We start from the raw sequence: 27257 nt of genomic DNA, 5'->3' as shown, positions 1-27257 counted from the left end.
ATTGTCCTCTCACAGGTCGTCGCAATACTCGTTTTATTGTACACGGAAATAGGAGTTTCGGCCCTCATCGGGGCATCCTTTTACATTATTTTCGTGCCAATACAATTAATTATGTCAAATAAAATTGCAAGAATTCAAGCCGAAGTACTGGTAGGTAGATGTTAATCTAAAAAAACATATATTGCTTTCCTTCTCTTTCATACACAAAAACATTACGCGTCGTAAAATATTATTCTACAAAGTGGCGAAACGTGCCAAAGGATTGAAGTTTGTTTGCTATTTCTTATCTTTACTTTGTTGATGTTTCGTACAGAGTCACTGTTTTATGTTTGAGGAATCGACTGACCATTAGGCTAAACTTCTCTTTCGTGATGATTTGAAACGTTTTGAATAGCATCGTTTGTCTCACAGCATACCACAAATACTTGATGAAGTTATAGGCCATCGTTCATGATTCATGATTCCTTTCCATTCGAATAACTGATGAAGAGCATGTGTGCTGTACATTTATCTCCAAGCTAATCAATTTTACGTTTAACTCACCAACTTACACAGTCAATATTTTTATTATTAAAATAATGCTACCCTCATCTTCATAGAGAATTTCTGACAAGAGGTTGGAGAAAATCAACGAAACGCTACAAAGCATGACGCTTGTGAAATTATATGGTTGGGAAGACATGCTTTGCAAGGCCATAGAGGCTGTGAGGGGCAAGCAAGTTCGGTCATTGATCAAACTTGGCATCTGTATGAGCGTAGTTCGTAAGTAGAAATGCCTCAGACAGTTGGTGATACATACTAATTACATATTCCGCATTTCGGGCTATGCCGCTGGATGTGCCAAAGCGGTTTGCAAGTCGGATGTATCATGCAACTGCTCCTGCATACAATTTCCAAACGTGTTTGTCAGGCTAATGTCCTATGCATGTCGGTAACACCGAACCATTTTGTCATAAAGTTAATCCTACAAATATAAAGTGCGTCTATAATGGTTAACTCCTGAATGTTATTTATGTTGTTGATATGTACGGTTATAGAAATTGCAAATTACTCTTGTAAGAGAAAAAAAGTGTTTGACTGTTTCCAAGAAATACACCAGATGTGAACTGAATGTGCTCACGTGTTTTACAACAAGTTCATTAATAGTAGTACGCTTCATAAAACAATCAGATATCTGTTATATCACTTTATGTAGCAGGTTTTATCATAGACCCTCGAGAAAAACGGGACAGGCAACTGCTGAGGTTTCTTTGTGCGATCTATCTTTGAATACATTAAAGTTTATTTGCCAAGCGGTCCCTGACAACAATACTTCGTACTTAACACTGAATCTCATTAACGATCAAACTGACGTTCTGAATATGTACACTTTGCTCTTGCATGGCACGTTCCGAGTAATGACACAGAGAATTTTGAGGGTTTTTTGATACTAGTCACGGTGAATGTTCTGGTAACGATGAAGATCACATTTTGGATTCAAGCCGAAGCCAACGGGAAAAAACTAGACGATAAAAACTGTGTACATTTAGCCATAGACGCTACAGAAAACTCTTGCTAGATATCTACAATATAAGTTTACATTCCCTACCATAAAAATCACCGATAACAAGAAACATTTACAAGTTAGACAGGTTTACACTTCCCAGTCCTGCGAAACGAAAATCTGACCTTTATTTCATCTGTCACGCAACATTTGACGAAAATCATGGAACACAAAAATGACTACTCCATCGGAGCTCAAATACACGACCTCTAACATTTTGGTACTGTTTTAGCCTAAAGAAACACCAAAGTTCGGATAAGCTACACATGTTTACATCCGCAAAGTACTAGAAAATACATTTGTAACACTGACTTTCGCTGTCAGGAGAAACTTCGTGATAAATCGGGACTATCCATCGGTTGATGGATTCAGAAGCAGTAAGGTAGACATGCATTTACACAAAGCTGAACGCTGTCCTCGTAAATTTGGCCGTTCACAGTTTTCAAACAACAACATTTCAGTAGTTAACATACATACTTTACCGAATCATGGAGCACTCCTCGCACAGAAAATATTCCGACGGTTAAAAAACTGCAAAAACGAGGGAAAATTCGAAGATACACGGACGATTGCGAAATGTAAACACTCTGTGATGTCAACTGCTGTCAAGTCTGGAACTGCAGCGGTATGTGTTTCGGATTTCTATTCGAAACTTTGTCACTTTACAGCAACATACTGACTCCCTGCAGACTTCTAGATGCGTCGAATCTCGCTACCAATATGTAAAAAGTACTTTAAAACCATTTTGACGAATTCTTCTCAAAGTAGTTGTAACACTTTTATTTCTAAAAATGGACTTGCGGGTAATCCGAAATAACTTGTAATCTGAAAACATTATTACCGTATATCCGCATGCACGTGTCTATGAACCGGACCTTGTGCAGTCCCCGACCAATTAACACCTCTTAATTATTCAAAGATAGATCGCAAGCTGCTAATCCCATAGACCCTTTGTTCTCTATCGCAGTTGCCTGTCCCGTTTTTCTCGAGGTCTATGGTTTTATCAACTTCGCACAGTACTCTCAGAGTTTGGTCACTAATTACAAAACTTTGTTTAATATGCAAATGAGCTGTTAATAAACTTGATACTGCTCAATGCTTCATGGGACAATTAGATATCCGTATGGTCAACATGTGTAGCATGTATTGGTAAATTTAAAGCTGTAATTTTAGAGTAATATCACTAATTACAAAGTTCATTAAATATCCAAATGAGTCCTTAATTAACTTGACACTGTTCAATGTTTCAAAACACAATTAAATATTTATTAGATCAATATCTTTAGCAGGTTTCACCAAATTTGGTGCCGTAATTTCAGAATTATTGAACTAATAACAAAGTTTTTTAAATATGCAAATGAACCCTTAATTAACTTCACATTACAACACAATCAGATATTTGTCGGATCAGTATATGCAGCAGTTTTCATCATATTTGATGCAGTTATTTTGGAGTTATATGAATAATTATAAAACTTCATAAAATATGCAAATTAGCAATGTATTAACTTGACACTGCTCAATGCTTCTAAGTACAATTAGATATTTTTCAGATCAACATCTGTAGCAAGTTTCATCGAATTTAATGCTGTAATTTTGGAGTATTATCACTCATTACAAAGTTCATTAAATATGCAAATGAACCCTTAATTTACTCCACACAACTAAATGCTTTTCACCACAGATAGATATCAGTCGGATCAGTATCTTCATAAGATTTCATCACATTTGGTAAACATTACGGGAAGGCTCCATTAACTTAGGAATACCCTACTTCCCTATGAGGATCAATTTCACAGACCTCCCTTTCCTACAAGGGAACTACAATAGCACCAGCTGGATTAGATAAACATAACAATGGAACATTCACACCTTGGGGATTAAAAGTCTTCTGTTTGTCACCCGAGTTGGTCAGACAAGGACTCGGGTTTCAGGTACAATGCAAATTAATGCAGTCGTCCCCTAATGGTTATTTAGGAGTTATATGACTAATTACAAAACTTCATAAAATATGCAAATGAGCTATTTATTAAGTTTACGCTGCCGTATGCTTCTAAGTATATTAAGATATACATCAGATCAATATTTGTTGCATGTAATCAAGTTTGAAGCAGAAACTTCAGAGCTATGTTACTAATAACACAGTTCATTAACTATGCAAATGAGCAGATAATTGACATGACACTCACAGTATCATCATAATGTTCTGAGATTGTCATCTGTAAAAAGTTTCATGAAATTATGTGCAGTATTTCTTGATATATGTTTACACTGTCATTAACGTCTCCATAGGGAAGCCATTGTACGGAAAAAATGATATCGCATATTTCATTATCATGCAAGCCACACTAACTAAAATCTAATCAGTTCTTGCAAGTAGCATATGTTACCTATCTACCAAATCTGACTTGATTCTGTTTGGGCGTATTTTGAGTTATCGTGTAAACAGACAGACAGACACAGACAGACAGAAAGACACAGACACTAACACACACACACACGCACACGGACAGACAGACAGGCATCGCTATGACATTAGCCCACGTGTGTGAACACGTGAGCTAAAAACCCTACCCAGTGTTTTCTTGATCCTGAAAGTTAAGACAGGGTTATTGAAAGCCAGGTTCATTTTCAAAAACCATTATTATGTTCTAAACAAGATAGGTAGTGCGGAATATCTGTAAGAGTTTTGAGTCTGGCAGAATACTGAATTACAAAAGCCTTTGCAAGTGAAAGCAAACGGAATATTAAAGGGGCATTTATACAAGCGTCAAATGTTTCAGTATCTTCTGATAAAGGTGTTACATGTAGTATTAATGAATGAGAAAGGAAGGGGTAGTAACAATCGCAGCACGGTCATCCTAGGAATCCTTGGTCAGAGGATGTTAATATTGAAGATATTGGACATGATATATTTAACATGCTTGTGTTGTATTTTAAGCATGGACGCAACACAGTTATAAGTAATTGACGGAAAATAACAGTATAGTTTGTAGACTGCAGTGTTTTAGTCTTCAGTAACATCAACATTTCTTCGCGAGGGATTTGATGTGACGCTTTTTTGTCATGCATGATAACACCGCTCTCACTTTCAAATCTTCTGGGTGCTATTTTTAGCTCACGTGTTCACACACGTGGGCTAATGTCATAGCGATGTCTGTCTGTCCGTGTGTGTGTGCATGTGTGTGTATGTGTGTGAGTGTGTGTCCGTTTACACGAGAACTCAAAAAACGCCTGAACAGATTCAATTCAGATTTGGTAGACAGGTACCATATGCTATTTGCAAGAACTGATTAGATTTTGGTTAGTGTGGCTTGCATATTAATGAAGTTATGCAATATCATTTTTTCCATACAATGGTTTCCCTATGGAGACGGTAATGACAGTGTCGACATATATCAACAAATACTACACATAATTTCATGAAACTTTTCACAGATGACAATCTCAGAACATTATGATGATACTGTGAATGTCATGTCAATTATCTGCTCATTTGCATAGTTACTGAACTTGTGTTATTAGTAACATAGCTCTGAACTTTCTGCTTCAAACTTGATTACATGCAACAAATATTGATCTGATGTATATCTAAATATAATTAGACGCATACGGCAGTGTCAAGTTAATAATTAGCTCATTTGCTATTTTATTAAGTTTTGTAATTAGTCATATAAATCCGATATAACTGCAACAGATTTGATGAAATCTGCTGCAGATACTACTCCGACTGATATCTATCTGTGGTTTAAAGCATTTAGTTGTGTGAAGTTAATTAAGGGTTAATTTGCATATTTAATTAACTTTGGAATTAGTGATATTACTCTAAAACTACAGCATTAAATTTGATGAAACTTGATGCAGACGTTCATCTGATAGATATCTAATTGTACATAGAAGTATTGAGCAGTGTCAAGTTAGTAAATAGCTCATTTGCATATTTTTGAAGTTTTATAATTAGTCATATAACTCCGAAATAACTGCATCAAATGTGATTAAATCTGCTGCATATTTGGTGAAAACTACTACAGATATTGATCTGATGAAACATTGAACAGTTTCAGGTTAATTAAGGGCTCATTTGCATATTTAATGAACTTTGTATATAGTGATATTTCTCTTTTAAATTACAGCGTAAAGTTTAATGAAACGTGCTACAAATGTTGATCTGAGGGATATCTAATTGTCTCATGAATGATTGAGCAGTGTCAAATTAATTAACAGCTCATTTGCATCTTAAATAAAGTTTTGTAATTAGTGATTAACTCTGAGAGTACTGTGCGAAAAGTGATGAAACCTGCTACATATAGTGACATAATAGACATTTGATTGTTGTGTGAAGCGTTCTACTATTAATGAACCTGTTGTAAAACACGTTTGCACATTCAGTTCACATCTGGTAATATTTTGCGTCTGAATACCAAGCTATGAGATGTCAAGATGTGAGTTATCTGATGACAGGATTTGAGTTTCACCTGAATATTGATTACATGACGGCTTATATGATACAAAGATTTCGATTTTAAAGTCTTGGGACAATCATTTCTGTATCAATATTTCATGCCCTTTGTCTTTGAATGCCAAGTATCTAAATGAACTCCAATTGAATGGCCGTAAAGGAAGATATCTACATTGGATAATTATCTTTGCGATACCAAATTAAAACAAAGATTGAGCGTACGGGCACACCTAATTGTGTAATTGCATCCCGTCTGCGGTCATTCTATCTGTTGTTGATGTAATTTAGTAACTCTAGAATTGAGCTCGCCATAATGGAGCAGTTGTTTGACATCAGAATTGGGTGTTGGTTATTTCATTTCTATGACAAAAGCGTAACGGTATTTTACCTTATGTTGTCTTGCAGTATCTCTGTCCTTGATTACTACAGCAATAGTGTCACTTTTGGTGAGTTAATTTTCAGTTGCGAACCGACCGTATCATAAATATGTTAACTCATATACCCTTGAGAGAGTCCTACATGATTTATTGTGGTACTGATATTGTAAACGTTGATACCACACTAGTTGCCTATTTGCGATAACCTTTTTTCCTTCAGATATACACACGCAAATATAACACTTGAAGCAATATTTGAATACCATTTCTGAGTGTACATTTGAAGAACGATCAATATCCCAACATCTACAAAATTACCGTTATCAAACAAAATCAAGTTTGTCCACACACCAGAGCAATAAACACTTCAACTTTAAGTTTGAAAATTATATGTCTACGCTACTTTGTGATTTCAAGTTACCGTATTTATTTATAAAATCTATTCTCTCCCTCTCTCTCTATATCTATCTATCTATCTATCTATCTATCTATCTATCTATCTATCTATTTATTTGTCTATCTCTCTATCTATCTATCTATCTATCTATCTATCTATCTATCTATCTATCTATTTATTTGTCTACCTGTCTGCCTGCCTGTTTGTCTGTCTCCCGTATTTCTGTCACTGTCACTCCCAGGCGTTTCTCTCATACTCATTTTTTAGTCCAGAACCACTGACACCCGACAAGGTTTTCGTGGCTCTAGCTTTTTTTAATCAACTCTATTTGCCACTAGTAATTTTCACGCAGTCCATACTCTACACCGCCGACGCTGTACCATCAACCAGACGATTGCAGCAGTTCTTCAACTACAAAGAGACTGGAAGGCCGGAAAACGCACTGCCTTCCCAGAGCAGAGGATTTACAGATATTGATTTGGACAAGGAAGACAGAAGCGACGATGAAAGCGTGGTACTGTCTACAATGTTGTCAGATATTTTCATTCAATAACATTTTCTGATATATGTTGATAAAGTTCCATAGCTAATGCTGCCTCTCATAATACTATGCATACTTCTAGGTATTTCCTTTGCAACCATTTTAAAAATGTCCCCAGTTTTCTAAAGGTAATACCTTTGGTAACATTGAGAGGATTAGCCTAAGAACGAAGGTATGTTTCAGTCGGTGTCATATGATTCTCAAAATGTCAACCTGCTTCCTCTGCATGCCAGTATTGTGAAGCCTTGCGAGCCTTATGCAGCGGGCCATATTGCATCTCAGCTGACGAAGGGACACAGATACATGAGAACCTGTATTCTGAAACTGTGTGCTCCTTCGAGACGAGACTGAGGGTTATCATTGCTGACGAAAATAATAGCTAAATTTTCATGCACTTTTTATTAGATTAAGAAGTATACTATATCAAGATTTGAATGTATGTGACAGCACTGTGTGCAGTACATAAACTTACTAGTTAAAATCAATAACAACTGCTCGTTTGTGTAATTGTGTACCTATGGCAAAGTGTTCCCGTGTTTTACCGCTCTATTACATCCGACGCCACAGGTCCTTGATCAGACGGAACCATCAAAGTCCGACAAGGATTCTCATAATATCCACTTTCTCACGAATTTGATAAAGCCTATTTCAAAGACAAATGAACAAACCAACAAGCCTGTCTTATTCAAGAGTGATGATCACGAAGTTGATGGATCATTTCAAGAGAAGTTATCATTCATACACGAAAACAATGACTGTTTCGTTTCTGACAACACTGCCTTCCAGGTAAACACAAACATATTTATGTATGTGTATATGTTCAGAACGGTACGAACGAACATATGATACATACGATATGTATGTATGCATGCATGCATGCATGCATGCATGTATGTATGTATGTATGTATGTATGTATGTATGTATGTATGTATGTATGTATGTATGTATGTATGTATGTATGTATGTATGTATGTATGTATGTATGTATGTATGTATGTATGTATGTATGTATGTATGTATGTATGTATGTATGTATGCATGCATGTATGCATGTATGTATGTATGTATGTATGTATGTATGTATGTATGTATGTATGTATGTATGTATGTATGAATGAATGAATGAATGAATACATGCATTTCTTTGTGTGTGTCGATGTATTAGGTATGTATGAACGCATGCAATCAGTCTGCCTGCCTCTTTGCGTGTCTTTATGTGAACTACAAATAAATAAATGCGTATAGACATACACTTCTTCTCTATTTTTTCTGACAGATTACTCATTGCAGGAATTGTGAAATTTAACTTTTGACTCAAACCGCACTCGCTGTAACTTTTGAATTTCGTTGAATTCAAAATATCTTCCTATTCCCCCAGGTTTTCTCTGAATTCTACCCTTTGAAGGTATATGAGCTTTAATTGCATAAGGAAACCATTCCTTTGTGAAACATTTGACAACCGACAAGTTAAATTTGAACGGTCATTTTGATTTCTCGACATTTTCAAAAATTGGTAATATTTCAAAAGTAGCAGAACATGCGATGTTACAGTTGAAAATATTCATCCCTATGCATTACATTGGACTACTCTGTTCAGTTTATATGAAGATTTCAGTGCAGATATGCACAGGTCAAATGTTTTTGCTTTTCTGCATTGGCATGCGATTTAATATTTGGCCACACATTTAACTTATAGTGCAATCTTATCCTGTTCAAAATAGCACATACAGTCCCAGTGGTTAGTTAAGAACAGGTGTACACACACATGTAAATCAGTACATTCTAACAAACTTATTTTAGCTTGAAAGTTAAATCATAAAAATAATGCTAAAAGATACAGCTAGTGAGGCTTTAACTAACACGACAATATCACTGTATAATCGGTTTTACTTTCTGTACATCTTATCTATATATCTATATATAATATATATACACACATACTCACGATGACAATTCTTATATTGCTGATCATATACGCTTTTCATAGAGGAAATCAACAGTTATTTTATCTTTGATATCTACAGATAACCGGAGGAATTTTCTCTTGGGATTACGACGGATCAACACAAGTGTTATCAAATATCAATTTAAGTGTTCCTTGTGGTAAGAAAGCCCCTATTTAAACACTTTAATTTTCTGTGCATGTAAATGTCATGCCTACTTATAAAGCTAAGTAGTGTTTTTGAGTAGTTTATTGACAGTAGTTTATTGATTAAATTGTCACGTTTCATTGACTCTGTCTTGTTGGTATTTCCTAATTTTCCAGCATTTCGACTTTTCCCAAAAAATCAAAATATAGTTAGTCTTGATATTGTGATATTTATGGCGTTTGTATCCGACATAGCCACAATACTGTATATACATTCAATTGCTCTCTGATTGAGAGATACTCTGATGTATCAGTAGCTTGGCAGTGACGTCAACCCAACCACGTTTTCCTATTCAACAAACATGTTCAGGGTCTACATTGCAACTCGTAAGTTCCTGCTTAGCCGTCTTAATTTGTATTTGAATTAGGACATGGTGGAGAATCCGCGTACCAATGTCATAAACATCAGAATAACAATCATTAAAATATTTCTTTTTGTACGAATATTTAAAAAAGTACAAAAATTATCACTTGCTCATGCGTCGCATACTACATCTAATGTTTCAGGTCCATGCCTAGAATAAATTAAGATTAAATGATACTAACAGTGCAATATGATAGAAGTCCTGATACAATAAGAGCAGTAACAATAATAACAATATGATTTCCTCTGTGAAAAAAATCTGTCATGCTTTGATTTTAAGTTTGTGAACGAGTTTTCCATGTTGAAGAACCAGAGCTGTTATTTCTTGCGCTACTATTGTCAATCTAAGGGACGTGCGCGTTATATATAGCGTCGAAGAACACTGGTTTCTCGGCACATATTGAAACTTTTGCAAATGAATCGATATCGACAAACCATAATGATATAAACATGACAATACTTTTATCGCTACCGTTTTTCTAATTAAGTGGTTATTCTTACCTTGAGAATTATATCATTTGTGTCATATTTCAAGTATAAAAATATCTTCACTTTACTCTTGAAACATTTCTAGGGAAACTCTTGCCTATTGGTTACAATAATGAATTCTACAGACTATACAATTTTCTTTACTTTGATGTATGCTCCGGATGGCGGAGGGTGGCGTTTCATAATTATTGTCCGAGCACCTCAACACGATTATTGTTTATTGCCTTTTGAATGATTTTGCACCATTAAGAAGACGTTACTTGAAATTTCGAGCCGACACTCGGATGAAACTGCATCTTCATCTGGCCAGTCTTGTCGTTACCGTATTTCTTTATGATTGCTGGGTTAGATACTGATACTGTTCTGAGGTAGATACCTGTGTGCGAATTAGTTTTCTTCGTATTCAAAGGTCGTGACCCAGTTTCCTCAACAATTACTTCTCGAACATACTCGAAAATGTCATCTGCAGAACGTGCATTTTCTATTTCTTTTTTATCTTTTAATGTTTGAAGAGGGAATAATTCTAAACTTTATACGCGAAGTTGAGTGATAGCATGCGTTGCAACAGCGATATGCTAGATAGATTAGTGGAGCAATATCAGTGCACTATTATATTTTCTTCTTGATATTTTTCCTCCTTCTAAGATCCTTTAGCAGATTTACTATGCCAATTGTGGCGTTTAGTCCATAAAGGAATTATAGTTTTTCGATGACAGAGCAACCATTCTAAGCTATGCTGCTCAATGGAGTTTAGCCCATCCGGCGATATATTCCGGTTGCCCGTCACTTTCGTTAAAATAATAAATTTACTGAGCTTCGCAAAAAAACCTTATGAGGTTTTTTTAAAATGTAATATCACGTTGAATGAAAGAACCGTAGGAATTTAATAACAAGAATAAGAATATTAGAAATATCACAAGTACAGTATTTAAAAAATATGTGAGTTTAGCTTTTGATTCATACAGTGGCAGGTCCCTCGTCACGGTGTCACAAAACTTTACAATGATGAATGTCAAACTGTGTCAGACGATTATTTTGCATGTTAAATTTACTGTTTACACAGGATCGTTTGTTATTGTAATTGGACTTGTGGGAAGTGGCAAGTCATCATTGCTATCTGCTATTTTGGGAGAAATGACTACAGTGAGTGGATCTGTGCAATTCAACAGGTGAATTAAACTTTGAATACTTCTAACAGAGAAATAAACCTTCACGGTGCTTTTCATAGCAATGTACATTGTCATATATTCATAAATGACGTTGCGGCTGTACGTCTTACTAGGATAAACCGACCGAATGGATATTAGAGGAACTTGCCAAATAGTCGGTAGATTAGACTGAACGTTATATAATTGACGTTCTTGCGTATAGTTATCGATGAGGTCAGTGACGAATCTTGGGAATGATGTCACATGTACTAATCATAGATGTTCTATTCGATCATTGTTATATATCCTTAAAATAGGCCAAGACACCCAGCAACACAAAGTATGCATAGAGACCACCAACACAGATTTATTTTGTCGACTGCTAACACTTACACACTGTGCCTTCTTTAGCAAGCACTGAACTTTCACTACAATATCTGAGTTAACTCATGTCATTCTATTCTAGAAAAAAAAATCGTATTTCCTATGTACCCCAGAAAGCATGGCTACAGAATGCGACGCTTAGAGAAAACATTCTTTTTGGACAAAGATATGACCAAAAAAGGTTGGTATTTACTTTTTCCCGATTTTTACTCGTATGTATTGTATACGACTGCAGAGAGAAAAAAAAACTAATGAAGAATATAAGATTTTCAAGTCGGTGTAAACGTGAAAGAGTACAACTGATTGCCTCTTAATGCCTAATTTGTGTATATATGTTCATAATTCGACATGATATGTATGTGCACACACACATGTATGTAAATGTTGCATTACAACTGCGTGCGTGTCCGCGGAAAGGGTTGCTCCGCAATGATGTGTGACGTCTTAGTAAAACTCTTTTCATTGTCCATTACAATGCAGATATGATGATGCCATTAAAGCCTGTGCTCTACAACCAGATATCGACATTCTTCCAGCCCGTGATATGACCGAGATTGGCGAGAGAGGTATCAACCTCAGTGGAGGACAGAAACAACGAGTCAGTGTAGCTAGAGCTATATACAGCAACACAGATATTGTTATATTGGTAAATAAACTGTTTTAAAGCTACAGGGCGCTCATCAAGCGGTCAACAATGTAGAAAAGTGAGCGAATCAACTTTTCACAGTAGTTCCCGAGGAAGATAGGCGTTTTTTTTTCAGAACATTTGGACGAAATTTGAATAAGCCATCCAACAAGGTGACTGGGTGTGATTCCTTACTCTCAATGCATTTCTTTATTATGCACATTGTTTGCTTTTGACAGGATGACCCTTTATCGGCACTTGATGTTCACGTGAGTTCACATCTCCTGGAAAACGGGATCATGGATCTACTTGTTAGACAGGGTAGAACAGTGATGCTCGTCACACACCAGCTACAGTCGCTACAATTCGCACACAAGGTATTAACCAATGCAATATCAGTATTTTATTAGTTTTGTCCTGTTTGAACAAATACGACTTCTCGCCTCACTTCAAACATCACGTCGAAATGCCTAGCGTTTAACTTCTCAATACCGTTTGTGTGTTTGTTATCTTCGATGTCATTGTCGATATTTGACAAGAATTTAATGGCAAACGATGACATTACAAACTGTACACAGTGAGTTGCAGGACAAAGGCTTTGTTTTCAGTGTCCATGTGTAAGACGAATTAGAAAAAATTGTTTCAGGTTTAATGAACAAAAATAATGAAAATATTGTCTAAATTTACTGCTGTTCACGCGGCCTTGTTCACAAAACCGAAACATTGTTTAGAAACCCCTTTTACAAATTAATGCGCGTATAAAATAACCATTCAAACAGGTAGTTCTTATGGATAAAGGGAAGATAGTTCGAGAAGGTGACTTGAACGAAATAAAGAAGCATGATGTGGAACTGTTTGTATTGTGGGAAAAGACTTTACGTACACTTTCAAAGTCTGCTAGAGAAACCGACACAGAAGATGAACACATCCTTAGCACAGGAGAGCAGCGACTTCAACTTGAGAAAGATCTCTTCAACAAAGAAAATGGAGAACGAGGATCAAGAAGAGGTAGCTAATCGAAAGTCAGTTGCACCATGTCCAGGTTCAAACTTCGCGATGTATAAAACACATTACATTTGATGTCATACCAGATATTATAATATGACGACAAATTTGCAATTGAAATACTGAATTATTCGAGACCTATAGATAAGAATGCCGCCTTTCAGCAGAAACGACCCTCTAGTTAGGTATTACGAGTTTCGGATCAGAATTGTATGTCCGTGTGTCGTATGAACGGGTGCGTCTACTCAACTTCAAAGAAAGAAATGGCCAATTGAAGATTTCAAACAATACTGGATCTCTTTGCTCATGAAATGAATTGAGATGAAAATTCAATGATTGACTAACCCTGTCCACTGAAACAACTTACTGCATTGTGAAGGCTTTCTCCAATTATTTTCATACTTAGTATGCTACCTCAGTTAAAAGACCCCATGTATACCACACAAATTTACACATCGATTCGCGATTTCCGTCAAAATTTGGATAATGTCTTTAGACATTTACCGACATTGTCTTGCATTTTCTAAAACGTCATTACATTTTTAAAACCGTGAACATGGTTGTTTCATATAAAAAAGTCGACCCTTGACCCTTAAAAAACACAATATTTTCGTGCGAAAGTGACCAATTCGGGCGGCACATACTCATAGCCTTTCCATTGGATTCTGACATGCTGCACCATTTTAAGGTTCTGTCGGCACGCTGACTGAAAAGGAAGAGAGATTGACAGGCGCGGTTTCATGGAGAGTCTACAGAACATATGCTAAAGCGATCGAGTATCCACTGGTAGTGCTGACTCTGCTGTTGCTGGCGGCCCAAGCCGGGGCTTTGATGGCCTGTAATTTCTTGTTGTGTGCTTGGTCTGAAGCTGAACTCAAGACGATAAACAAGACACAGGTAAACTCGATGGCAGCACTGCTATTAGAGTATTAAGATAACCCCGTTAGATATGGAGGAACATTAAATCCGTGACATTTCGCGGCCAAACAATATATGTACGTCTAATAGACGAATCGATACATATTAAATACAACTAAATATCGTATTTCATTTCTATCAAATACGTCACAACGACACGCTTCTGCAAACTTCTTTCATCTTTTTACATCTAAATATGATGAATACATAATATACCATTTGTCATAGACGTATGCACGTGATTTAATTTACATGATAACGTATATTTCATTTCTGTTTTTCGGTGTTTCAGCCTAAGAGATTTACCTACTCCCAGAATGTCGCATTCGATTTGGTGGGGATTTGGCCAATGGGTATGAGGGGCTAAAATCGTTGTTAGGTGATTATTTGGTGACGTTGTAAAAATCTATACTAATGACAAAACATGTGTAAGTGTTAGGGGTCTATGTAAAACCTTAAGCTACAAGAGTCCTGTTGGTGGCGGAATCTGCGTTCGTTTGGCCGTGTCGTATTTGTTTTCGTTTGTGGATAGTTTTACTTGAAACCATTTTCAAGTGTCGACCATTTAAAATTCAACATATGTCGTCATCGAAACTGGTGTGTACAAATATGTGTACAATGCTTCCACGGATTCTTAATAAACTGAAAATTTAAAGTATGAGGTTTTATATTCTAACTATTGAATTGCCGCAAAATGTACCGCCTATCTTGTAAAGTATAAATGAGAGATTCATAAAGATTAGTTTGTGGAATTGAAGTACATGACGTCAAAGGCCTTCATATATGTCGATCATCATTTGGTATATCGTCATATTTGACATAGGGAAGGGAAGGGTAGAAAATGCAAGCGTGAAAATCAATCATGAAATTAGGTTATTGCCAAAATACTTATATTTTGATGCACCTGTTTAAACTTGATCGGGTTTTTCGGTTGCGGAATGTCACGGATTAGACTAAGTTTGAATCGTTTGTACACCTGTTCTTATTGAGCGAGTAATGCCGACAAGTGTAATTGTAATTACGCTGAACGTCGCGATATTTCAGAAATAGTGCTTGCGGTACATCCTTATTTAGGGGAATACCACTGACTTTTACGACTAGCGTTTTGTCCTGGCGTTTCACCCGAACATGAACTTTAATTCAGTCTATGATTTCAATATGTTTAATTTTCTATATTCTCAGATTCTTTATTCCAAGTGTTACCGCATTCTAGAGAATGTCAAAATATTTATTAACACTGTCACAATTCTTTTTTTCAATTTTTGAATGAACAGTATTGCTAGTTCTAAATTAGTTGAAAGACATTTGATTATTTTTCTGCAGGAAGTAATCGAAGAAGAATTGATGTATTACCGTCGAGGGTACACGGTCCTGACGCTAACTTTCGTGGTTTTTCTGATCGCTGCAGTTTTTGTACAAGTCATGACCTCTCTCTTCGCAGCAAAGCGCATTCACTTCGCACTCTTACGTAATATAATCCATGCTCCAAGAAGATTCTTTGACACAACTCCTGTTGGTCGCATCCTTGCCCGCTTTTCCAATGACATGCAAATCATCGATCAGGTAGGCACCGTTCAAATTATTTGACGATAGTTACAGCGGATTGATAAACCTAGCTTTTTTGAGTTTGTCTATAAATCGGAAGCAAGAGTGGAAATCGCCGAAAGAATCCATATTAAAGCTGTGAAGTTTGGTTTTCGTTTTGAAGGACAACCCCTCACTCTTTTTACTACATGCATAATATTGAGACTTAGAGCCACTGGCCAATTGAAGTCGCTTATTCTTGTACGAAACGAAGTGTACAAGTCATGATGAGCACGTGACTGAGAGGCGAAAGCGTATACCTGCAATCAACGACACTGGTATAGAATACCATAGCAATTTAATTAGTCATATACTTGTTACACGATTGAAATCCTTCCATTCGTCCATAATATACCTATACGATCTTTATCTTAAAATACCTCTTGCAGAAATTATGGTGGAATATTCTAAATGTAGTGCTTGCCGCTTCGATATGTTTGTCCGCACTGATTGTCATCACGATTGTGACGCCAGTGTTCCTGGTACTAGTCGCGCCCTTTGTCATGGTGTACTATTTTATTCAAAAATATTATGTAACCACAACAAGGTAAGGAAGTTTAAAGTGTTTCAAGATTTGGCCGGCCGCCAAATAGTTCAATATACATTTTGCCTTTATAAATATTCAGCGCTTATTTCTGGCATTAGCATTGTATGTTAGTTAGACTGACTGTAACCTGCAGTGGAGTTGATGCCATTTTGAAATTTATGTGATGCCACACAAGAAGTAGAATAGGCAAACTTATTTTAGAAGGAGGTGAAAACGAACGCTGAAGATAGTGAAACATGTTCATAGTAATATCAGTAGAGGTCGAATTCCTGCTAATGTGGCAGCCAAATCGTATCAACACACCGGCACTTTTTGAAATTAGCTCGAATAACGACCAAACTCGATTAAAGCGAATAGAACAACGTTCAAATTGGTTTTTTGTTAGAGTATGCCAATATTGCTGCAGCTGTTGACATTCACCAAAATATGTCAACGGTGAACTATAAATGTTGAAATATGCCCATTAGAGTAATCATTTTTGTGTGTTTCCAGTGTCGCTTTTTGGAAATCGAGAAATATACGTCTTGCTTAATTTTGGACTACTCGCTTTCCATTACTTAGCAGCGTGACCCTTTATATTATCATTCTAAACGATAATGGATAAGCAAATATTTCAATTTTTAACTACAAAGGACAACAAAGTTCCTCCATTACAGTTATGCACCGTCTAAGAAAGCGCTGTACTATTTTGTTATTTCTAGAATGATTAGTAATCTTATTTTGTTTTTCATTGATCTGTCATTAATCGTCAGTGTTTCTTGTGATTGACAAAATATAATCTTGACGTCAGAAATGCTAGAACAAGTTTCAAACTGTGTAAAAACACTAATTACAACATTTTATCGGTCGGTAGTGCACTCACTTCTGACCCATTATAACGTTGATGTCGAGTTTTCCCTCCATTTATTTAGGCAACAAACTGTTCGGTGTTTTGTGTGCTTGATCGGCATTTATTCTTCACACTTGGGGCGCATTAGGTGAATGTTTGGCAACAATCTTCTTTCCTTTTTGCATCTGTCGCCAGAGAACTATAGAGAATAGAAAGCATCACCAAATCTCCGGTATTCGCTCACTTCTCCGAGACGTTGGGAGGACTGTCCATGATCAGGGCGTTTAGGTATGACACTTTTCATACTCTCAAATATAAGATTGTAAACTTTTTTACGGTCATCATGGATTTATGCGCAAGTTTTAATGATTTTCACAATTTTTTAGTGTGTGAAAGGCACACGATAACGTAAATTTGCATATTCCATATATGGTAAAGGGGCGGGACTTAGCGTAGTACCCCGTAACACCTGTAGCTGTCGGTCCTCCTTATTTGATATGTCAAAGCTCATGCAGACGACGCTACTAAGTATGCCATGATGGCTGGTCGTGTGGGGCGCTCTTTTTAAAAAGTGGCCATCCGGCGTAAAATCTGTGATTTGCTATTACAAAATAGGTGATCGAATACCTTTAAACATGCTCTGCTTTTTTCTACTCCCTAAAGCATGTTGAGATACACAATATTCAGTTTTTTCGTCTCAACCTGTTCGTGTAGAGACTGCATTTTTATTGTTTACAAGTAAATACTAGTCCGGACTACAAATCAAATGTCAACAATAACGAAAAAATCTAAATACGTGTACAGGCTGAGTTGAAAAGCTAAATAGCGACTGTTTCAACATGCTTTGAGGACAAGAACAAGAGGTTGATGTCGACATGAAATAGGAAAAAATAGTAACAACAATCATTAAACTTACTACTGGTAGGCTTTCACAGGTCTAATAAGGTGATCCAATTTCCTCAATTGCCCAATTAACGCAGCAGAACGACTTCTAGAATTCTAGGTAGCATGTAGTTTAATTTGAATGGGCATTTTCAACCGTCTAGATTAGTCCACAAGTGTCATTACCGACTGTAATATCCACTGTAATCATATGGCTGTTTTACTTTAGCATAGTATAGCAGCGACGATAACAGATGAATAATTCAAGATTTACATTTTCTTTCGTTTCAGTTTTCAAATGTTTACCCATCATATTTCTTATTTATCATGTTTTGCAGAGAGGAAAATCGATTCAGTAAGCAATTGTTGGAAACCATGGACACCAATAATGTGGCGCAACTTTATCTCCTATGCAGTTTTCGATGGCTATCAATCCGTTTGGTAAGTGTCAAACATCACAAAACTGCCTACAAGTCATATTGTTGCCTTGTGACACCGAATTCTCAAATTCAACGCAAAGACATTTCGCCCGCTCAAGCAGAAACAGTACTGTATTGCGCAAGCGCAGGAGCACAAGTATTAAATTCATATCTCTCACTATGGTTGATATCTATGCATTTTCATTTGTTCCTTTTCTGTGTATTTTAACATATATTATATCTGCTGGCAAACAACTTTAATATGCGGTATATTGTGTAGACATCAAGCTCATGCAAAATAATGTTAGTTTGATGTAATCTTTTGTATGATCCGTATGTTATATGACCTAGGCTAAGAAATATTTACCAAATAATTGAAATTTTTAAAAACGAAAATTTGTTTCGGAGGTAAACAAGGTATTTCAAACAAGGCGGTATTAAATGCGATTTTGTGATATTTGAGTAAGGCAGCCTTGATGCTAAGATATACTGCTCTGCACTTAGTTGTCATTTAAAATTAAACAGGTATCTGTATTTGCATGAAATAAGTGACCTCAATCATCAAAATTTTAAAAGTTTGAAACAGCGGTAACTTACACATGAATGGGTAGGAATGGAGGCGCATAGTTGTGATTTTCTGTTGCCCCAATTTATCGCCATCTGGAATGAAACATCATTTTACATCCAGCGTGCGCGGTTACAAAGTATCGTACATTATCTTTTAACCAGACCAAAACTTTTTACTCTTATTGTGCATGTTTATTGTAAGAAACACCTTGTATGGTAGATAGGCAAGCAATAAATGTTATTTTGCTCCAGCCGAAAAATGGCTGTAGAAAACGTAAAACTGTACATATGCATCTCCCATTTAAGAAAATTTAAGATGCGGTGAAGACCTATTCTCCCATTTAAGAAAATTTAAGATACGCTGAAGACCCATTTGAAATACGGTCAGGCGCATTCTTAACGTCGTCGACCTGCGACTGGTAACATCTAAAAGCACTTTCTATTATCCAAGTATAAGAACGCATCACCTACCATTCCTTCACAGGAACTTGTTGGCGCAATTTTCGTCTTGATTTCTGCCCTTACATCATTGATAAGCTGCATAGTTGGCGCTATCTCACCAAGCTTGGTAGGATTGGCTCTGACGTACGCAATTTCGGTAGGTGTACTTTCCGGCAATCTCTCCGGCCTGACACTTTGCAGCCATTTTGCGAAGGTTTATTGCGCATGAAACCTAGCAACGACCATGTTTCCTAGCCAAAAATCATTGACTATGAAGTCAAGTAGTACCAAAGGTAACCTCCTCATAGAATATGGCTCAATCGAAATATTCCACTTTCAGGATCAATGTAATAACATTACTGATATTTGTGTGTTGTGAGCATCATATTATCTACACGGTACGATTTCCATGATAATCACATTGAGGTTATTGCAAATTACAGGTATATGCTATCATTGCATTGATGATCTTAATAAATCTGTTTCAGAAACCAAGTGTGATGATATTAATGAGGGAAGTAGAATCGTTATTTTTCATAATTAAATTGCTGTTCTTCACATATTAGCTAAAAAGGGCAACATCAACTAATATCCTTGTCAACATCCAGGCGCAAATTTATAAAAGATGTTTTCTTGCAATTTCGGTCAAAGATTTGCGGACAAGCAAATTGGATGGTGAGAATGTTTGCTGAGTGCGAGATGAATATGAATGCAGTAGAAAGAGTAAAGCATTACACAAAACTGAAAACTGAGGCGTACAGAGGTAAGTGATTGTTTTTGATTTAGTAAATACTGCTTCATATTTCTGCCTGTCTCCTACCCACCCGTGTATCTGAGTAGCTGAATAATCAATAAAATATTTTGCAATTATTACCTGTAAAATACAACTGGCTGAAGTTCACTTCGATGCCAATACATTATCTATGTTTCCGGAAATCCATTTCTTGTGTTTTCCACCAAACGTAAATCGTTGTATACAATCACGACATTTAAAATTGAACAATTGGAAGGCAACGCCTTGAATGAACTGACAATTGTGAACAACCAATCATTGACTTATCTCGTGTATTACAACTACAGGGACGTATAATCCGTCCCCTAGCTGGCCGGATAAAGGCGATATCCAATTTGAAAATGTCTCAGTAAGATATGCAGATGATTTAGAGCCTGTCTTAGAAGATATCAATGTGCATTTCAAAGCTGGCGAAAAGGTTAGTAAATGCCGTATTATAAAAAAAATTCCCCCGAGTCAAATCAATGGTCTTACAATTATCATGTCGCTTGTGACTGATTAATGAGTAGAGCACTCGCAATTAAAATTTGATGGCAGATGGAAGGCGGAATTCCTCTGAAATGATAATATTGTTGTTTCATTTCGCTTCACTTACGTTCTCACACGATTAATTCTTCGCAAGGCAGTATCAGATCTTTTCGCCTCAATAGATTTGACAATTTTTAGGAAGAGCATGCATGATTTTCAAGAATGCCATACAGCTAAGTACACTCTTTAATAATATCTTCTTCTCACAAATACCGAGAAATCTTCGTCATGGAATAAAACTACATATTTCAATATACGGCTTTATGCGCTCCTTTTCAACCGATGCATTCTAAAAGATATAAAAAATATATTGTGATAAATTAACATTTCACCAAGGAATATTACGTTAACACAGATCGGAATTTGTGGAAGAACCGGCAGCGGAAAGTCATCGCTTACCTTGGCACTATTTAGGATGACTGACACTTTCAAAGGTAAACAAATAAAATAACACGCAAAGTGTTAACTAGTCCATAAACATGATAAAACCCATATTCAGTCTTTTGCTCACGTGTTTACACACGTGGGCATATGTCGCAGCGATGTCTGTCTGTCTGTCTGTCTGTGTGTCTGTCTGTCTGTCTGTCTGTCTGTCTGTCTGTCTGTCTGTTGGTCCGTTATCTCAAAAACGACTGATCAGATCAGAATCAAATCTGGTACATATATTCAGTTAGCAAATGGCAAGAACTGATTAGTTTTTGGTGGGTTTGGGTTGCATACTTTTTGCTCATTTGCATAATTAATGATCTTGGAAAAAAACTGATATACATTAAAAACGATGAGATTTACTACAAATGTTGATCACACCAAGATATATCAGCAGTGGGAACCATTAAGGGGTGACATGAAAGATAGTTGCTAATTTGCATATTTAATGAACTTTCCTAACTAGGGATATATGTCTGATTTGACTCGATCAAAATTAACCAAACTTGGTATGTATATTAAAGATACTATGATTTAACATTATTGAAAGTCATTTAGCATTTTAACTTCACCCGATTCCTAATTTGCATATTTAATGTACTTTGCTAATTAGGGATATATATTTGAAATGACTGGACCAAAGTTGATGAAACTTGCTACATGTATTGAAGCTACTATGATACAACATTTCATGATTTTGAAAGTCATTAGCCATTTTACTTTAGCCAATTCCGAATTTGCATATTCAATGAACTTTCCCAATTAGGGATATATATCTGAATTAACTTGATTGTAGTTGTTGAAACTTGCTATATACATCAAAGATACTGTGATATAACATTATTGAAAGTCAAAAGACATTTTACTTCAGCCAAAACCTAATTTGAATATTAAATGAATTTTCATAATTAGGGATATTTATCTGAATTGACTTGATCAAAATTGATGAAACTTGCTATGTACATTAAAGACACTATAATACAATATTATTGAAAGTCATTAAGCATTTTCTCTTCAGCCAATTCCTAATTTGCATATTTAATGATCTTTCCTAATTAGAGATATATATCTGAATTGACTTGACCAAAGTTGACAAAATTTGCTACACATATTACAGATACCATGATACAACATTATTGACAATCATTAAGCATTTTTACTTAAGCCAATTCCTAATTTACATATTTAATGAACTTTGCTTATTAGGGATATATACCGGGATTTACTTGATCAAAGTTGGCAAAACATGCTATGTACATTGATGATTATACCAGGTACTAGGTTAAAACAATATCGAAAGTCATTTCACATTTTTATGTCAGCTAATTTATAATTTGCATATCTAATGAGCTTTCACAGCTCGGCATATATGGCTTGAAGGACTTGGCCAATGGTAATTACACTTGCTATATAAAATGGTGATACAATGACAGCAGACAAAGAACTTCAATATTTTTATTTCAGCTAATTACATATTTGTATACTTCATGACCATTTAGAATTGATCTGCGGTGATTATTTTTCATTATGTTGATCATAATACTTTCAATGAAGTTGCAAACATGTGGCAAAGGTTCAAATTTACACATAACTTCAATATATAATGAAACACGTGAGCATTTACAGTTCATATTCAGTCTTTCTGTACCTGTATTCCTGTTTTGACGAGTCTGTTATCTTCCAGGACGCATACTAATTGACGGAATAGATGTAAGTCAAGTATCTTTGTTGACACTGCGTACACGTCTGGCTATAATTCCACAGGACCCAGTGTTGTTTTCTGGAACCATCAGGTAAGTAAGGCACCCTTCTGAAAACTCGAACGCTAGTTGTTCGCTCGTGTGATTTTGTAATAGGATTATTGTTATTGTGAAATAGGAAAAATGAAGCGGGTCATTTAATGCACAATCTACGAGTACAGCGTATCATTAGGAACCTATGACATCACTGAAATCTTTACTCTGTTGTAGATTTTCATTGTTTCAACTGAAGCGAAATTTCCATGTTTAGATACAAATGGGAAAATAGGGCCACTTGGGTTTTTTGCAGTCTATGGATGGCGCCATTTCTGACTTGTCAGAAAATTACTCAACTCACGTACACTAGTTTCGTTTGCATTGTGCATGCTACATGGCTATCACTACGACCGAGTATAAGCACCACATTAAATTTCGCTCGCAAAGTCCTTTAGCTTCTGATGTGGAGGCATCGCTTATACCTTATATTGCACTTTTTACACTTGCTCCTTTATGGTACCTTTAACTATTGTAACATCAATTTAACGTTTATGTTGTTGAAGGTTCAATCTCGACCCGGAAAGCGAAAAAAGTGACGCTGAATTGTGGGCAGCTTTAGGTGTTGCTCAGTTACATGAAGTCATCGCTGATCTTCCCGAACAGTTAGGTAGGATCAAATAAGTAAATGAATTTTATATATCGATCTATCTACCTTACATGTTCTATGTTTTGTCCCTTTCAGTGAAGAGTAATGTTGCTTTATAAATGTTTTATTGCTAAATCAAACACTGAATAGATTTAATAAAGAACAACTTACACTTTGTATCGCAGCATGTTTTGGTGCATCTCGTGATGCACGATGCTGTTAGACGTATTGTCTCGCTGTTATTGAGAAGTTTCAATTGATATTGCATCGGGTTACCTATTGAGCTTAAACCTGTTATCTGTATTTTAGATCTTAATGCGTTTATTTTTAGAACACTTTGTTATACTTATTTATAGCTTTGGGAGCTATTGGGATCAGCTGGCATTGCTTTTTATATCTGTTTATGTCCTTGTACTAACATGGCTTGTAAGTTTCTTTTAGTTATTGCCTTAACTTTGATATGAAAGTTCAAGGTAGGGGACTACCAATGGATAGCACTATATCAGCCAATTCAATTTGTTTTCATGTTGAAACGAAAAAATTATCTTTGCAATCGTCATTTTCTTGAAACTTTCACAAAGGAAAAAAAATGAGAAATTATTTTTAAACTTAAAAGGTAGCGTCACATTGCTAGATTTCAAGATAAAAAGCCGAGATTATTCCTTTCTTTACAAAAGAACAAACAAAAATCCTGACTTAGGTTTTCTTGGTGTTTCGATATATACATCATCGTGTAACTTCGTCAGCAAAAGTCATTTTCTCCCATACGATCTAGTAGTCATTTTGTAAAGGAATCTTGTTGGACGCTCCACTGCAGGAAATAATAATACTTCTAACCTTAACCAGCTCCCTACATGTAGGACTGACATTTGTCTCAAATCAATGAAAACTGCATTACATCAACGAATATGGTATATTTTTTAAAGATATATCCTTGCCATCATTTTTCTTGTCTACGTACTGTACCCCACTCGGAATATACAAGTATCAGAAAATTTACCAACCTACTCAAAAAGTGGGATGGAATCTGCATGTGTGTATTTATATTTTGTTGTTAAAATAAATCAAAACACGACATGTGCAAAAAATCAGAATAATGACATTTTTTTCTTATTTTTCCTGAGACAGAGCGGCTGATTAATGCCGATGGATACGGGCATCAGCCTTAAGTTTTGAATGAAATTGTAATCAACTGTTTATACAAATTTATGTGACAAATAATCCTCTTTTGTAGAGACCTTACCCCCCCCCCCCAAACGGATTGGGCAGATTTACGAACTAATTTGTAGGTGCTGCTTGGCGATAAAAGACAGAGCCTTTATCACTTGATTGTAATTACACTACGTAGATTTTTTAGGCCAAATTTCTCATTTTCAGTCAGGATGTCTTCAATTCTGAAACTTCTTGTCTAATACTTTACATTCTTGTTGTAGCAAACATATATCCCATCCGATCAAATGGGAGCAATGCGTTATTGACGCTATTTTTCTCTTATTTATAGAAGCAGATATTTCAGAGGCAGGTGAAAACTTCAGCGTCGGTCAGAGACAGCTTTTCTGCCTTGCGAGAGCGTTTCTAAGGAAGACTAAGATCCTGGTAATGGACGAAGCCACTTCATCGATTGACGTCAAAACGGTACGCTACAATGCACAAAGTACTGATAAATCAATTATGACGTTTTAAGGTTACATAGAATATCACCGAATGATATCATTGTGTAATGAAGTACCCTGGTTTTGTTTAGCAAATGGCAGTTTGTTATGAATGATGTAAGGCTGAATGCGTCTTTAAAGCATTAGCCCGCGTAAAACAAACACATACTCTTTCCTGTTTTACACCCACGTTTCAGGATGCCATATTACAGCATGTCATAGCTACAGCCTTCGCCGATAGGACAGTATTGACGATCGCCGTGAGTATATTACATCAACTAGTTCCAGTTTACCTTGTCGAAATATCAACACGCCAATAAATTCGATATACCACATATCAGTTGATATTGAGGTTACTGTTTTATAATTAATGCCATTACAACTTTTATTCCCAGCATCGCATGTCAACGATAATTGACTCAGACAATGTATTGGTGTTGAGCAAAGGAAGAATAGTTGAATTTGGTTCGCCGAAGACGTTAGAGAAACAGGATGGAAGCCACTTTGCTGCATTGCTGAAGGGACATTCTTAGTGTCATCATGTATATCGAGACATCTTGTCACATATATTCAATTCATCATGACATGCACAGTTTACACTTAGCGTATCGAATAGTTTGTTTTCTACCAGAAAACCCCCTGATCAGACTACCCCTTTCCTAGCAGCATATATATAATAATGTTATATATATATATATATATACATATATATATATATATATATATATATATATATATATATATATATATATATATATATATATATATATTATATATATATTTGTCATATATCTAGGTTAATGCATAGGGTAATTTAAAATTTAAGTTTCTATCGGCATTATGGTGAGATTGTCTTCATATTGATCTTTGTACGCGATAGATCATGAAGCGCAATGTATTAATTTACACCAAGGAAACTTGACAATATCTATATTCTGTGTGATAGTGAAACAAAACAAATGTTTACGCCAATACATGATAAGAGAATCACCTGGACCTCGACATGCACACGTGTTGTAAATTACCATTTTGATAATTAAAGAGCTTTGTCAGTGGTATCAAGTGTCTGAAACCACTAAGTTTACCCTGCTTAAATACTAAACGCATCAACGCAAGTTCTATGATGGCATGACCAATTGTAAACCGCCGAGTGAGAAAATCAATCCATGACTGTATCAACTCAAAATTTAGAAAAAATGCTGTTTTCCTGAACTTTACGTTTGTATTCATAGCCTCACCTCTTTAAAGACGCTATCTTGAATGAGAACAATCGAGAACGAGATATTCCATGGTGGTCTCATTAAATCTTAAGAAACAATCAAACACTGGGGGAAAATTACCACGTGGTAACCCGTATTTAATTTTATAGAGAATCTACACTAGAGACATTACAGATTAGACATTTGACGGTGAAGGATACGGTTCTTGAATAAAGTCTGATGTTGGGCTACAATCTACATCTTGGTGTGTCAGCTTCACTTACTGAAAGCATTACGATCGAGACTGGTACCTCAACTCGTAATTCTCCTACATAGGAGCGTGTGTTAACGATACTTAAACAATATAAGAATATTTCATGACGTGTGGCAATCATGAGGCCACGGTTATTAATATATAGTCTAGTAAAAGCAACGATATATATGCCAGTGGTATTTTATGCCGCCAGACAGGTCACAGGGTAACGATCGTATGGATCAAGCATGCCCGTCGCAAAAGAATCAGACCAAAGAAAGTAAAGTCTCTGTTTTGTGCTCACCTAAAACTTTCGAATTATTGACCGGTAAGCTGTTAACATTAACAAGAAAT

General features: G+C 35.9%; 2 protein-coding genes across 2 annotated transcripts; both read left to right on the top strand.

Annotated features, from left to right (window-relative positions):
• The first annotated feature begins 111 nt into the window (after window positions 1–111).
• LOC139134472 (ATP-binding cassette sub-family C member 9-like) lies at window positions 112–14768 on the top strand. Its single transcript, XM_070701332.1, has 13 exons — window positions 112–150; window positions 600–762; window positions 6408–6448; window positions 7018–7290; window positions 7885–8103; window positions 9344–9422; window positions 11385–11490; window positions 11936–12034; window positions 12334–12499; window positions 12718–12855; window positions 13258–13486; window positions 14172–14380; window positions 14694–14768. The coding sequence occupies exons 1-13, from the start codon at window positions 112–114 to the stop codon at window positions 14766–14768; spliced, it is 1836 nt and encodes a 611-aa protein (XP_070557433.1).
• LOC139135642 (ATP-binding cassette sub-family C member 8-like) lies at window positions 14214–26111 on the top strand. The gene is made up of 14 exons (XM_070703147.1): window positions 14214–14380; window positions 15725–15964; window positions 16375–16532; window positions 17557–17649; window positions 18582–18684; window positions 19714–19827; window positions 20322–20433; window positions 20751–20881; window positions 21347–21425; window positions 23102–23210; window positions 23717–23820; window positions 25301–25434; window positions 25649–25711; window positions 25847–26111. The coding sequence occupies exons 4-14, from the start codon at window positions 17633–17635 to the stop codon at window positions 25982–25984; spliced, it is 1104 nt and encodes a 367-aa protein (XP_070559248.1). The 5' UTR covers window positions 14214–14380; window positions 15725–15964; window positions 16375–16532; window positions 17557–17632; the 3' UTR covers window positions 25985–26111.
• The last annotated feature ends 1146 nt before the right edge of the window (window positions 26112–27257 follow it).

The sequence above is a fragment of the Ptychodera flava genome, chromosome 6, assembly GCF_041260155.1.
Source record: "Ptychodera flava strain L36383 chromosome 6, AS_Pfla_20210202, whole genome shotgun sequence".
NCBI classification, from domain to species: Eukaryota; Metazoa; Hemichordata; class Enteropneusta; family Ptychoderidae; genus Ptychodera; species Ptychodera flava.
This window is presented reverse-complemented; position numbering and strand designations above follow the sequence as displayed.